Below are 15,980 nucleotides of genomic sequence, written 5' to 3' on the forward strand. Positions count from 1 at the left end.
AAAGACAGTTATCATGTTTTCACTCATATGTGGAATACAAAAAATAGTGCAGAGGATCATAGGGGAAGGGAGGGAAAAATGAATGGAAAGAAATCAGAGAGAGACAAACCATGAAAGACTCTTAACTATAGGAAACAAACTGAGGGTTGCTGGAGGGGAAGTAAGTGGAGAAATGGGGTAACAGGGTGATGGATGTTAAGGAGGGCATGTGATGTGATGAGTACTGGGTGTTCGATGCAACTGATGAATAACTGAACTCTACATCTGAAACTAATGAGGTACTACAGTAGTATGTTGGGTAATTGAATTAAAAAAAGAGAGATTTTTATTTTTAAATATTTTATTTATTTATTCATGAGAGACACAGAGAGAGAGAGAGAGGCAGAGACATAGGCAGAGAGAGAAGCAGGCTCCATGCAGGGAGCCCGATGCAGACTCGATCCCAGAACTCTGGGACCATGCCCTGAGCTAAAGGCAGACACTCAACTGCTGAGCCACCCAGGTGTCCCAGAAAGATGCTTTTTAAATAAAAATAGTTTTATCTTTTTTAATACAAAGTAAGGAAAACTTTAATACTCAAAGCTTATATTCTATGAAAAATATATTAAGCCAAGTATGGTTATACTTAAAGACATTTAGAAATTTAAAGCACACTGGGTCTAGAAATAGAGAATAGATAGAAAATATTTGTTTGCTTAATCTCAGCACTTATCAATTTGTGTTTCTTTAGTTTCCCACAGCTCTCAGAGCTGCATATACACTGTGGCAGAGCCAATTAGAAAGGGAGGCATTCATTGAGATAATTTTTATTCAGGTTGTTTATCTTAATTCATTTGTCCTTTTTTTTTTTTTTTTTTTTTTTTTACTGACTTGGTTGTTTATGCTGACAGGATGTAGATACAATCTAAATCTACACTATAACTTTCTTATAATTATCTTAGATAATCATAACCCAGGAACCAATACATTAAATAATAGTGAAGAACAAAAGATGAATTTGTTGCTGAACTCTATTGTACATTTTTTCTCTTCATGATCCCTGCATAAATTGTTATTATTTTGTGTACTACCTGAACAAGTAATAAAGAAAGGACCATTCATTGATGAACTCTAAATATCCATAAAATAACCTTACAGAGAGTATAAAGTTCTTATAAAACTTTGGAGACATTTTAAAGGAGAAATATTGCCAAAGAAAAAGATGTGTGTGTGTGTGTGTGTGTGTGTGTGTCTTCATATAGAAAATATAAGGATAACAGCATGTCACCCACAAAATAGTGGATTTACATAGACATTATGTGAATGTGTATACATATATTTTCATTCCAAAATGTCTCACTTGATTTTTGTAATAATTTTTGAGTCATGTGTAATACAATAGAATTAAGGAAAGAAGATAAAATACTTATTTCGTATTTTGTTTTCCCATTGACCTTCGACAAGTTACTCTTTTGCTTCCGCTTTCTTCAGTCATAAAACAGCATGGTGGAATTGCTGATAGGCTTGATGAGACTATAGAGAAATTACTCCAATTACAGTAATATATTAAGTTGAACCATATTAAATAATTGGTCAAAAAATGCTGAATATTGGCAGTTTTGTAGAGCTCAACCCAAGTAAGTGCTGTTGTTATTATTATTATCCATATTACATTGCAGAGAACTGTAGGCAGTGGATATTATACAGTTACCATAGTGTAGATGTTTAGTAAATGTTCCTTTCCTTACCATGTCTCATCTCTCATTTTAGGTTTTTAGGACTTTTCTTTATTTATGTTTATATTTTACATTTCATTAAAAGACGCAATTGCCAGAGCCTAGAAAAGCCTAACATTTGAATCGATATCCCGGGGAATTTTACCTAAACCTTAAAATAACCTTGAAATTTGAAGATGTAGATAGAGCTCAAGTTAAAAATTGACAGGTGCCTTACATTCTGCCAGCCTTAGTAGGATAATTTTCCTAAAGTACTGCTTTCATTCTGATTCTCCTTTTTAAGATCGGGATGTCTACATTAAATCAAATATAAAGCTACCCTATAATCCAGTTCAGTGAATCTTACTTCCCAGCCCTTACTCTGACTCTAGTCAGAATGGTTCTCTGCTTCCAGAACCTCTGTTCTTAAATGATGTTTTACACATCTTCAGTTCTTTTTTCTCCCCTTAAGTCCCATTTCCTCCATTTCTTGACAATTCAGAGTCATAGAGATCACAACCATCTTCTCTATGATTGTACTTTCTCTTACCAAACTTTTGAGAACTTATCACAGTATGGTGTATTGTTTTATTATAAGTCTTGTGGGTTTAATAATAGGGAGTACTTTTTGAGGATATAGATCACATTTATGCTTCTTAACTGTTTTATATTCTTCTTACTGTCTGATTGGTTACTTATATTTTAGTCTTACAGTGGGAGGTGTGAGTTCAAAATCATTTTTTAAAAATGTGTTTAATTGAGTTTATTTGAGCTGTATTATTTACAACTTTAAAGGAGATTATTTTATGATCATGTGGATGCATGCTTATTTCCCTTCACAGAAACAGACAAAAAAAGATGACTGCATTCAAATTAGTATTAATATAATTAATATTTAAAATTTACACATTATATTTAACTAATTAAATATAATTAATATTTACCACCTGAATCCATATTCAGTAGCTATGGCTTAGTGTCAAAATGAGCTCTCATAATGGTAAAAATATTGATCAAGTTGTTTGGTATTTTCAGTAAGTAAACCAGGGAGGTAATGCACTATTTAACACTTATGTTAAGCTGATTAAGTATATCTAAGCTTAGAATGGTTTACTCTCCAGCTCAGTTTTCTTTAAATTCTGTTACTGATTTACTAGGTCCTTGTGTTATGCTCTACTGTAAGTCAGAAGTGGTTTTCTTAGGACTTGTGCATTTACTTCATAAATTTGACAGATCAGTCTTTTCACAAACTTTCTTAAAGGTCACACTGATCATTTAGGCTTTATTTATTAATGTATTTTTAATATATTTGAAAAGAGAAAAAAATGTGTTTCTTTTCTCCTAACCTAACTTCCTTTATGAGATCCAGCCAGCCATCTGTCTTTTATAAAACATCACCTTCATAAAGCCTTTCATGATCAAAAATAACATTCATAAAAAGCTTTGAAAAATGAAAGTTCTGTGCAATGAAAAAATAGGACAGGTGTAAATGTTGAGGCACTTTTTCTCAGATATTATACTTCTTTTTTATCTGAGGAAATGTTTTGTCTCTCTCTGTATTGCTGGAATTGTAATTTCGTGAAGTAAGAACTAAATTTTCTTGATATCTGCCATAGAGTCTGGTTGGATTTGGCTTGTAATAAATAATACCAATATTCAGTCCTAATCAATGACTTCCTAAAAGTAGATTACACAAAACCTGTTTTAACTGCACTGTTTTTGCAGACACTGACTTTCCATATTAGTCACTAGAACAGTGATTGAAAACTTAATATGCTGGGTACTCTGCTAGCTACTTTTCATGTATTATTGCTATTTTTTGTAATAGCTCTGCAAAATGAGTACTATTATCCCCATTTTAATGATGAAAGAACTGAAAGAAAAAAAATTAACCTACATAAAACTAGAGAACTAATAAATAGAAGAGTTGTCTGGAATTCAAAATAGGTCTATCTGACTCCATAGAATGAACTCTTTTTAAATAATGACAACAACAAGGCAATAATCATAGCTAAAATATAGAGAGTTGTTACTGAATGCCAGGCAATGTCCTAAGCTGGTATCGTCTAACATACAGATTATATTTAATGCCCTGTAAATCTAATTTTTCCTTAAAAACTTAACAAAAGTGATTTTAATTTTTAGTGAGATGATAAGTTACCTCATTTTCTAGAACATACCCCTTGTAATTAAAACTTAGAACCTTAAACTTTGTAGGGGTTCTCTTCTTTGTGACCTACAAGCTCACAATACATAGGTATAATGCAACTTAGTATGTTCCTTCTGGTTTCTAAAATGTGCTAAGGTCACTGTGTGAAAAGAAGATAATTTTTATTGGGGGTCTCACTTATGGCAACTAAAAACAAGTAGGAGACTATAGGATAGCCAGAATATATATTTACTCATTTAAGACAAAAGGTCTCATTCTCACGTTGAAATCCAGGGCAGCACTTTTTCTAATAGAATATTAGAGAACCTCAATTTATATACAGAAGATTTTCTTAGTGAGTATAATATGATTTAATTTATATTACCCTTTGTTTTCCAATGGTTACCCAATGGCACATCTTCTGTGAAGAAATGAGTTGATTATATATTGACTTTCAGATTATTTTTAAGAAATGTGTTTAAAAGTCTGATAATGTCTTTTAGGTCATCTTTTAAGTTTAAGGTTACCTTTACAATAAATGCTGTATTTAGGGAAAGTATATTTAACTCCACAAAGTCTCATCCTAAAAGAGACTGCTGCAGATACAAGGACTCATTTTATATAAAACATAAATCACCATTGCTTTGAACTGTGTGACCCCTTTGCCTCACACAACCTAAAGACCTGACCTCCTTTCATATATCAGTAGATAGAGAATTGAACTCTATCTGTGTTTCATTGTTTGATACCTAGAAAGCATGGGAATAGGGACGTCTTACAATTATATATATATGAAATGTGATAAAGACACTAAAAAAAAAACAAACTGGTGAAACTGTTATGTGGAAAAGATAAATGCCACTTACTATTACTTAAGCGACTATTTTTTTTAAAGATTTTATTTATGTAAGAGAGAGGCAGAGACACAGGCAGAGGGCGAAGCAGGCTCCATGCAGGGACCCCGATGCAGAACTCTATCCCAGGACTCCGGGATCATGCCCTGAGCCAAAGGCAGACACTCAACCCAGGTGTCCTAACTTAAGTGACTATTTGGTGATGACTAAAATCATGCCAAAATCGCTTACTCTATTTTCACATTTGGCTCCATGTGTATATCCATTTGTAAGTTATCTTATCTATTTTGGACAATGTAACTATTTTGGACAATGTATTATTGTCAGTCCCCTGAATCAAAGTCTGTCAGGAACACACCTTTCAGTTAAACAAAATTGGGTTTGTTTGCTCCCTGTAATGAGTGAGACAGCACACCATGAGGGACCCTGTGGCATCCCAGTACCAGAGCATTGGGTAAGGCTTGTTATAGGATTTTGCCTGTGCAAGATGGTTCTGGAAAGGTTCAAGGCAGTATGCTTTATTTCTAGACTAGGTGTTTTTAGAAAATTAGAGTAGTTGTTCCAATGAGGTCAAAGGATTATCAGATCAGATGCTAGTTGTTAATGAAATTGTTTATGGTCAATAATAGAAAATCTGGGATCCCTGGGTGGCTCAGTGGTTTGGCACCTGCCTTTGACCCAGGGCACGATCCTGGAGTCCCGGGATCAAGGCCTGCATCGGGCTCCTGGCATGGAGCCTGCTTCTCCTTCCTCCTGTGTCTCTGCCTCTCTCTTTCTCTCTCTCTATCATGAGTAAATAAATAAATAAATACATACGTACATACATACATAAATCTTTAAAAAAATAGAAAATCGTGGTCTATCAGAGCCATGTTCTAAGCTGAGAGCACACCTGAGTTACATGTTTGTTTTGTCTTGTTTTCTTTTCTTTTCAATATATAGAGTAGTTTATGATAGAGCTAGCTATAGCACGTTCATTTACAGCCAAAAGCAAGTCAAACAATGGTGGTGAAGAGGGAGAGGAAAACAGAAACTGACAAAGTCAAATGATAACAGTGATGTGTTCTGTTATCTATTGATGTGTCAGATTATCCAACCTTGGCATATCACTTTTCAAATTCCGATGAGCTCAGTACTTTTTTTAAAAATTTATTTTTTTTGGATTTTATTTATTTTTTCATGAGAGACAGAGACAGAGAGAGAGAGAGAGGCAGAGACACAAGCAGAGGGAGAAGCAGGCTCCAAGCAGGCAGCCCGATGTGGGACTCCATCCCAGGACCCCAGGATCACAACCCAAGCTAAAGGCAGACACTCAACCACTGAGCCACCCAGGTGCCCTGAGCTCGGTACTAAAGCAACATGCTTTCAAAAAGCTATCTGAATATCAGGAAGTGAATTCATGCGGCAGATATTGAAACTTTTTAATGGATAACTCAGGAGTTTTTCTCATCATTTTGTTTACTGTATTTCTGATATTATAACTCTAAGGAAATACCAAGAGTGACTTCTTGTTGATCCTTTTCTCATCATAGGGACTACCTCAGTCTCAACTCTAAATCCAGGGATGAGTCATTTGCTCTTAATTTCTAAAATTCTCCTTTACATAGGCAGAGAAAGAAACTGTAAAATATTAATGGAGCAAAAGTGACATTTGTAAGTAATTTCAGCACTGCTGAAATTTACCTATATGGTTCATATCAACTCGCCAGCAGATTTTCTCCAAAATGGGCAAAAAAAAGTGTGTATTATTTTTCTCTCTTAATTGGAACTCAGGGAGCTTTTATTTTAAACACTCTTAACTTTTCTTTCAAGTGGAGCTCCTTAAACTTACTTTACATAACTTTTGAAATAACATTGACAAAATTACATACTAGACAGGTAATCATCAATGCTCTTTCTCTTCCAAATCTTTCCCAAATCATGAAATTACAATGCTTGACTTAATCTGAGTCACCACCAGTGGTTGTAGAGAACTTAGAATTTATAGAGGAACATAAAAAATTATTTTTTTCCTGTGTCAGAGAAACTGCGTTGGTACTTGGCAGAAAGGTTGTGCACTTGAGTTTTTTTTTGGTTTAGAGAAGGAATGGCAATTTGCCAGTGTTCTGTGCTGTCTTTTTTGAAGAAGCCTTTAATAACCCAGTTGAACTGAAGTAGATAAATGCAGCATTCTTTTCTGGAATTGGATTGGATGTTTCATTGCAAAGAAAAGAAGAAATTAAAAATAACTGGAAAATATTGCCAGAATTAAACTCTAAAGCAATTTCAAGAAGAAAATTTATTGGACCAGGAACCAGACATCTGTACACATTTGAACTAAAACATGGCACTATTTAAGCAGTAGTCATCCCCAAAAGATACTGACATACAGGAGTGCCTGGGTGGCTCAGTTGGTTAACCATCTGACTCTTGATCTCAGAGTTATAAGTTGAAGCTCTGCTTTGGGATCCATGCTGGGTGTGGAGCCTACATGAAAAAAAAAAAAAGATACTGAATACTGACATAGAATATGATGCCCTCTTATAACTCTCAAATAGTAAATGGTGGTTATACACTGAATGGCACGTCGATTAAAATGATTCTTCTAAAAAGAATGGGACCAAACCATGCAATATATTCTTCTAAAAAGAATGGGACTAAACATTATAGAGGATGTGTATCACTTTTATTCAATTAGTTATTAGTTAATATTTATTGAATATGATTTCCAGAGCACTATACTAGCAGTTTGAAGACCAAAACATGTACAACAATATACATGATTATAGACTGAGTTGCTAAAGCTTAGAACTTTCTATTACAGTGTAATGTACATCAGTGTGAAACAAATAAGAAATCTTAGCATTTTCAAATATCCAGTAAATCACATTAGACATAAAGTGAATAATTTGATGTGTCCTGGGAAATCATGTGGGTACCAGCTCTTTGAATGACATCAGGGTTATGAATAAAGTCATGTTAGATTGAGATTATATGTGTTTAGGTCACAACCATATTCAAAGCAGCCATGCTCATGTTAACCTTTGCCAAATAGAGAATGCACTCTCCCTTTGAAATGATAAAACATGTCTGGCACAATTCTAAGCACTTTATGATATATTAACTCAATCTTAGCTTTATGTTTATTTTGCAGTAGAGAAAACTGAAGCACAGAGTTTGAGCAGTTTATCTAAGGTCATAGAGCTAACAAGCAGCAGGGCCAAGGTTAGAACACAGGCAGTCTGCTTCCAGAACAAAAACTAGATCAGGCTGCCTTGTGGACACATGTATTTACTCACCAACACAAATTGAGAATTATTTTTTTCCAGGGGTGTTGGTTGGTTTGATAGAAACATCTTCAGAAAAATCAGAGCTGCACTGTTGAATTACCCAGTTACATCGCACCTGATGCATCACATCTCAAACTATTTATTACCTTATTATCCTCTGCTCCTAGAGACCAAGATAATATGCCTAAACTGCTCATAATTATTTCAGTAATTGCCAAATCAAATTTTTTTTCAGAAACTAAAAGTGAAACTTGGAAAAAACAAAATATATTTTACCAAATGTTCTTATTCATCTGTGAACACCAAATAGGTGGAAGGAATTGAACTCCCAATTTAATACAAGAGCTTACCCTTATAGAATACTTACTATGGGGGATCCCTGGGTGGCGCAGCGGTTTGGCACCTGCATTTGGCCCGGGGCGCAATCCTGGAGACCCGGGATCGAATCCCACATCGGGCTCCCGGTGCATGGAGCCTGCTTCTCCCTCTGCCTGTGTCTCTGCCTCTCTCTCTCTCTCTGTGACTATCACATATAAATAAATAAAAATTTTAAAAAAAGTGTTTTAAAAAAAAAGAATACTTACTATGTGCTAGGCACTTGCTTCAAGTTCTTTGCATGTATAAATATTTGATCCTGGCAACCACCCTTTAAGTTAGCATAAAGTTATTCCTATTATCATTACTATTTACAAATGAGGAAATGTGAGGTCAAGGTTCAGTAACTTGCTCAAGATTTCAGCATTAGAAGCAGGATTTAAATTCAAAGAGTCTGGATTGAGTCCATACTCGGTACAGTAAGGATTTAATATATACATTTTTGCTCATTCATTATTCATTCTTTCATTGTTGTATCATTCAATCACTTAGTAAGTATTTATTGAATACTGCAATGTCAGATATTGCATTATGACCTGAGGAGGTAGCTATTAATAAGGTAATCAAGAGTTCCTGTTCTCACACAGTTTATATTCTAGTGTAAGACAGTGGGCAATAAACAGTTCTTATACCTTGTGAAAATTGCCAGAGGGCAAACAGATGTGAAGCAGAGTAACTGCAAGAGGTTAAATCTAGCTAACATGACCAGTGATGATGTCTCTATTTTAGTCATCTGAGGACAAAGTTATAAGAGACAGGAAGATAGGTTTCAAGAAAGCAAGATAGATAAAAATAAAATTCTATAGAACACCATTTTAGACATGTCATCAAATATTACACTGTCAGCCATTTGAGAACTATGTTGATCAGGGAATAGATGAGACTACAGTAAAGGTTAGGTTGTAGACAGGTTTGATTTTTCAAAGTTTATTATGAGAAAGTGTAGAGATGTGGTTTAATTTTTTTTTATGAGGTTAGAATGACATCATAGGTGATATAACAAATCATGGATACTTGAGTTTTAGATGAAGGGGAGGAAGTCTCTACATTTGCAGCTAAAATTGTAAACTGGTTAATAGATGGGGCTGAAGTTAATTAAACAAAGTTAGAGGCCCTTGGAGAACATAATCAAGACTTTTAATTTAATGTCAAGTCATTTGAGGACACTAGTGAGTTTTTTTAGATCCAATCAACAATTGTTTATTTAACACCCACTGTAATATAGACTCTTTAGGAGTCTCTGGATATCCACCTTTGTCCCCTTCCAATTGCGTTTATTTTTCCTACTTAGTCACAGTTATTTTTTTAAAGGAAAAATTTGATCACATTCCTCCCAGATGTAAAACTCTTCATAGGCTTTTCATTTTCCTCAGGTTACAAGAAACAAACTCTGAGCATGACCATTGCCTCTTGGGGGATTTAGTCAAAATTTACCAGTCTTTCTTATCCCTTCTCACTTTGCCCAGGGCTCTCTCACCAAACCCTCCCTCCTCCCACATCCCCCAACCCCCTAAACCCAGGCTTCTTCCTTTTTGCTGGTTCACATTTGCTGATTCCTCTGCCTGGATTATTTTTCTATGTGTCATCCCTCTCCCCAACACACGTACGTTTGTGTATATGCATGCACACACCCACATGCCTTATTTCAACTAGTTAATTTCTACTCAATAAGGTAGCATGTTTAATATCTTTCTCACTGACAGTGTCTATAAGGGCAGGATTGTGTCTGCTTTGTTCACGATCACATTCCCAGCACATATTATATGGTTTCTGATACACGCTAGGTCCTTAATAATATGAGTTAAATAAACAACAAAATGAAATATCTAACAGTTCTTTTGGAAATGTAAATACCAAATGGTCCCACAAAGCTAAACATGGAACCCGTCTATATTAATGAATAAAGGTGGAATAATTTGAGACAGTAGAACACTCAGTGCTAAGTATTATGGTGCCAATTTCTAGTCTGGGAAGGTTGTCAAAAATGACAGTGCATAATAAGGGAGTAAAGAGTAAATATAAGGGACTTGACAAAGTTCAGCTAAGATTATAAATTTGGTCTGTAAAATCATGATAAGTTATATATTGATACTAGGGAAATGGAAGCACCAAAATAATTCTCCAGTCCAGGTTGATTTGTCTGTAAATGTGGGAGAAAATACGGCTTAATTTTCAAGCATATGATTCAAATTCCGGCTCATGAACTGGGCAAATAATTCACCCATTCTGAAATTTAGATCCCTTTTAGCAACATGGTATTTACACATATTTGATGTAGTAATTTAGGGGTTAAATGAAGTAACTTATGTAAAGTAACTTGCAGAGTTCTTTGCACAGAGTGGATTCCAAAAAAATATTGTGTTACCTCCATTCCATCACCTCCTTTGTGTGTAGGAAGGATTGCACTAGAAATACACAGAAGACAAGAAACATCCTGTAAGCAGATTTAACAATACCAGTGTATTTGTTTCCTAGGGCTGCTAGAACAAGGTACCACAAACTGGATGTCTTAAGTAAATGGAATTTTTTTCTCTTATAGTTCTAGAGAGTAGAAGGATGAAATCAGGGCAGGCCGGGTGGCTCAGCAGTTTAGCACTGCCTTCAGCCCAGGGCATGATCCTGGAGTCCTGGGATCGAGTCCTATGTCAGGCTCTCTGCATGGAGCCTGTTTCTCCCTCTGCCTGTGTCTCTGCCTCTCTCTCTCTCTCTCTCTCTCTCTCTCTCTCTCTCTGTGTCTCTCATGAATAAATAAATAAAATATTAAAAAAAAGAAGGATGAAATCAGTGTATTGATAGGGCCATCTGTCCCTGAAGGCTGTAGAGGAGGATCCTCTCTTGCCTCATCCTAGCTAATGGTGGTAGCCAGAAATCTTTGGCATTCCAGTCTCTGTCTTTGTCACATGTCTTTGCTGTGTGTCTATATCTGTCTTTTCTGTTTTTTTTTTTTTTTAATTTTTTATTTATTTATGATAGTCACAGAGAGAGAGAGAGAGGCAGAGACACAGGCGGAGGGAGAAGCAGGCTCCATGCACCGGGAGCCTGATGTGGGATTCGATCCCAGGTCTCCAGGATCGCGCCCTGGGCCAAAGGCAGGCGCCAAACCGCTGCACCACCCAGGGATCCCTGTCTTTTCTGTTTTTATAAGGACAGCAGACATAGCGTTTAAGGGCCTACCTTAATTCAATATGATCTCAGATTAACTTGTTACATCTGCAACAATCTTATTTCCAAATAAAATTTTAAGGTTCTAAAAAAGACATAAATTTCAACTCATACAATGAGTATTAAATGACAGGGCTCTCCACTGAGATGTTGGCAGAAAGAATGGAAAGATACTGGGAAAATTTTAGGTTTATTTTAGCTAACAAATCAGTAGAAATGGATGAAGATTGAAAACAGAATTGTTGATGGGGCACCTGGGTGGCTCAGTGGTTGAGTGTCTGTCTTTGTCTCAGGTCATGATCCGAGGGTCCTGGGATCGAGTCCCACATCTGGCTTCCCACAGGGAGCCTGCCTCTCCCTCTGCCTATGCTTCTGCTTCTCTCTCTGTATATCTTATGAATAAATAAATAAAATATATATTTTTAAAGAAAACAATTGTTGAAAGCTGTTTATGATTTAATTTTCTGTAGTACTTTGTCTTTGAGAGTCGAAAGAAAAACAGATGCAAAGCAGTTTCTTTCAGTATTTTTTTTTCCTTCATATTATAGTCAGAATTACATAGTTCAACTGTGGAAAGCATCTTGGAGCCTGTTTAGATCTTATTTTCTAGCACTCTGACCCATGATTGCTTCTATTTTAATGCCTATTTGCAATTTTACAGTGGAGAGTTACCCTAGGGAAGACTGTTTGGAGACTCATTCCCTCCGAGAGGAAACCAGTGTTTTATATGTTATTTAGTAAATATTTTTTTTTATACAGAAGAGGTGTTTATCCAGGGCATATAAAGTTGGGAATTATGACACAAATTAGACTTGAAGTCAAAAGAATCAAGGAAATTACTTAGGTGGAGATTGCAGAAAGTTTATTCAAAGATAAATTTATTCAGAATCCAAATCTATGGGTATCCCTGGGAGGCTCAGCGGTTTAGTGCCTGCCTTTGGCCCAGGACGTGATCCTGGAGACCCAGGATCAAGTCCCACATCGGGCTCCCTGCAAGGAGTCTGCTTCTCCCTCTGCCTGTGTCTTTGCCTCTCTCTCTCTGTGTCTACCGTAAATAAATAAAAAAAATCTTAAAAAAAAAAAAGGAATCCAAATCTATAAAATTGATGAACAGAGAATTGCTCTTATGAGGTAGAGGTGAGAGACAGGGACATTATACCTCCTCAGACCTTCCATGACCCCGAGGTGATCCTCCCAGTTCCACAGTTCCAAGGACACAGTTTACAAAACTGTAGGTGAAGGTAAAGAGCAGAGGATAGGACAGAATTTAGCTCACAGCACCGATGTGGTCTTAGGAAAATAGCATAATATTTCTGAATATCATATTCCTCATTAATAATAATTTGCAACCCCTAGTCTTTTAAACTCTGCAACTGACTTATGTAGGTCATTCTAAGCATGTTCTACAGATGGTGATAGTCATGGGTTCCTTGTTGATATAAATATGTTCTTTTTCTTTAAAATAATAAATTAAAAAAAAATAAATAAAATAAAATAATAAATTAGTCTGTTATTACCATGATGATCAAAAATAAATTTACAAGCAAACAAAAAAGTGAAATGATACATATGTGGCAGCTCTACATTTCACTAACTTTTGATCTCTGTTCTACATCAAGATTAATTAAGATATTATCCTCTGAAGCATAAGTCTCCTAAGGATTTCCCAATGGCAGGTTCTCTGTATCTTCCTATTACCTTTCTCATACCTCTTCAATATTTATTACAATTACTTTTTACGTTGGTAATAGTACCCCCTTCAAGGTCTAAGTTCAGGAAAATGCTTTTCAAAATTCCTATTGTTACTCTAAACTAGCTAAACTTTTTCTCAAAAATTTGAGTTACACTTTTCCGTCCTAGGCTTCTTTTCTAGTGAGTCTTTTCTTTAGTGGTAACCTTTCTGTGTAGAGCAGTGTTTTACTTGCAAATTATCATCAAGTGCTTTTATAAACAGGTTGAAGTACTGGAAGGAAGATGTTTGAAGAGGCAGGCAACAATTTATAGCAGGAAATTGAAACAAAAATTTTCCTTGCTTCATCTCTTTTCAGATATATTTTGAAAAACTTTTTTTGTGTTTTATCTGTTTTGAGTTCCCTGAAGGTGTATTAGCCAATCAACCTCTTATAAATGGCTTTTTGTTACATGATGATGAACCAGGGCCTAACTTTTTGGTCATATTTTCTCCTCCATCTGAAATGCTCTTATGTCCATGATTACCCTTCAGAACTGGACAAATTTTACTCGCTCTTTAAAATATATTTTATCCATCTCCTTTTATAGGAGTCTTCTCTAAGTGGTCTAGTTGATGTTGCTCAGTACTCTCATATTTTTTTCATGATAGGGACGATACTGAAGGTATAGGTTTTGGGGTTAGAGTTCAGAGGCCGGAATCCTGGCTCAACTCTGAACTAGTTTGTGTGAGCTCAGACAAGTTACTATGTCTTTTAAGCCTCAACTGCTTTATCTGCTCATTGAGATACATAATTGAACTCCTAAATTTAAGTAATAAAATTAGGCATATAAAACATATTTTTCTTCAAATGTTATAATAGAATTCAAGTGTGTTTCTTGACTGAACAGGACTATATTATGTTCTTAAAAAGTCTTAGTAAATATAAGACTTGAATCGAACAAATGATTGTGATATACATATCAGATAAGTCTAGTAGTCATGATGCTCACATTCATAAAGGATTTTTTTTTAATTTTTGATGGCCTTTAAATTTTGCCAAATAGGAATATTTCTCATCTAATGGGGATGACCTATTCAAGTGATATGGATTATTAGAAACATGAAATTTAACAAATAAGTATTTTATGAGTATATTAATATAGTATGGTGTGAGAAAGCTCTGAAGTCAGACTCCTGGGTTCAAATCTCAGTTCTGTCACATTATAGCTGTGTGATTTAGACAAATTCTTTATTTCTCTTTAACAGTTTTCTCTTTTAATAAATGGGCATAATTATAGACCTAATCATAAATTAATAAAACAAATAACATTTTTAAGGACTAAGAGAGTTATAAGTATTTATAGTATTTCCTGGAATAGAGTAAGCATTGAGTACCTATTTGCAATTATAACTATATGCCAGGCACTTTGCTAGGTGCAGGGGATTCTGTGATGATCCTTGGGGAGATAGGCATTGAGCACATAACAAATAGAATATATAATTCCAAATTGTGATCATGCCAAAAGAATAATAACAGGTGTTATGAAGCAATATAACAAGAAGGAATAGAATGAGGGAAGAAATAAGGATACAGGCAAGCATTCTTACCATGGGAAAATATTTTGGCATCTAAGGAATAACTTATTTTTCCTCAATATTATAATATATTTTAAAAATAAATAATTGAAACAATAAATTATACCACTTATTTTTATTCTCACAAATAACCCTTGAATAATTTTTATTTTTTTTCACATATGTGAATGTACATACACAGCTTCTCAGAAATGGAATAAACATTGTCTATTTTTATAGCTTATCAACTAAGAGTATGCCAACCTCCACCACCTGTGCCCAATGCTGAAATTTTGACAGAAGATGATGAATTTGAAATAGGTAAAGTCTAATATATTCTTTTTTTTTTTTAAAGTAAACTCAATAGAGATATTTGCTTAAAAGGGAATAAAAAGATAGTAGCAACCTACCTTAGACTCTCTTTCTCTGGATTGTTGGGAGTTGTTTGGATTTCTTAATGGATAGCAGTGAAAAGATCAAAAAGAAGTATAGGCAAAAGCAAGAATGCTGTATCTCTAAGATGATTCCAACTGGAAAACCAGTATGGGAATTTGCACCATATAATATGGCAGTTTCTTCCAAATTCTTATTTTGTTGCCTTCTGACACACTAATGTTATTTGAATTCATGCTTCAGCCTACAACATACAATGTAGAATATATACAGTGTACTAGAAGATATGCTTTATTTGCACATCCTTGAAAACAAATGGTGGATTATGCTCAATTTGATAATAAAGTCCTTTTGAAACTAGGGTAGAAATTCAATAATGTCTCACATTTTGAAAAGTGGTGTAACAAAAGAATGTTGCCATCATAAACTCTTATCATTATGATATTAATTTTGGCTGAGAAACTTAGAAAATATTAATGCCTACTGTAAATTTAATTTTAATATAAAATCAATAATTTTGAATCCTTTTAACTGCTTGATATATTTTTAATGAATACCTTTATTATACCAACTAGATTGTTTCCTTATTACTATTGTTTATATATAACTAGTGCACACTAGATCTAACTTACTTTTGGCTTCAGTTCTGATTGGTCAGTGTCTATGAGGTGGCTGTATTTCAGTATTTTGAATATTATTCCTGCTGACAACTAATAGAATTTTATACTGATTAAAAATCACTGAAAGAAAAAAAATGTTCTACAATATTTACAGATTTTACAATTGAAACATCTGTTCATTTTTACCATTACCTTGTTGGCTATCTGAAGCTCCCTT

The 15,980-nt window shown here is 34.7% G+C and overlaps 1 protein-coding gene across 3 annotated transcripts in view; it reads left to right on the forward strand.

The window, feature by feature from the left end:
• Positions 1–15,980, forward strand: part of CSMD3 (CUB and Sushi multiple domains 3) — a 1,188,176-nt gene that overhangs the window by 1,078,574 nt on the left and 93,622 nt on the right. For all 3 annotated transcript variants that reach the window (XM_041769740.1, XM_041769741.1, XM_041769742.1), the window contains one exon: positions 14,991–15,071. In XM_041769740.1, coding sequence (XP_041625674.1) covers positions 14,991–15,071 — 81 coding nt within the window. The remainder of the gene's footprint in view (positions 1–14,990; positions 15,072–15,980) is intronic.

The sequence above is a fragment of the Vulpes lagopus genome, chromosome 9 (genome assembly GCF_018345385.1).
Source record: "Vulpes lagopus strain Blue_001 chromosome 9, ASM1834538v1, whole genome shotgun sequence".
Taxonomy (NCBI): Eukaryota; Metazoa; Chordata; class Mammalia; order Carnivora; family Canidae; genus Vulpes; species Vulpes lagopus.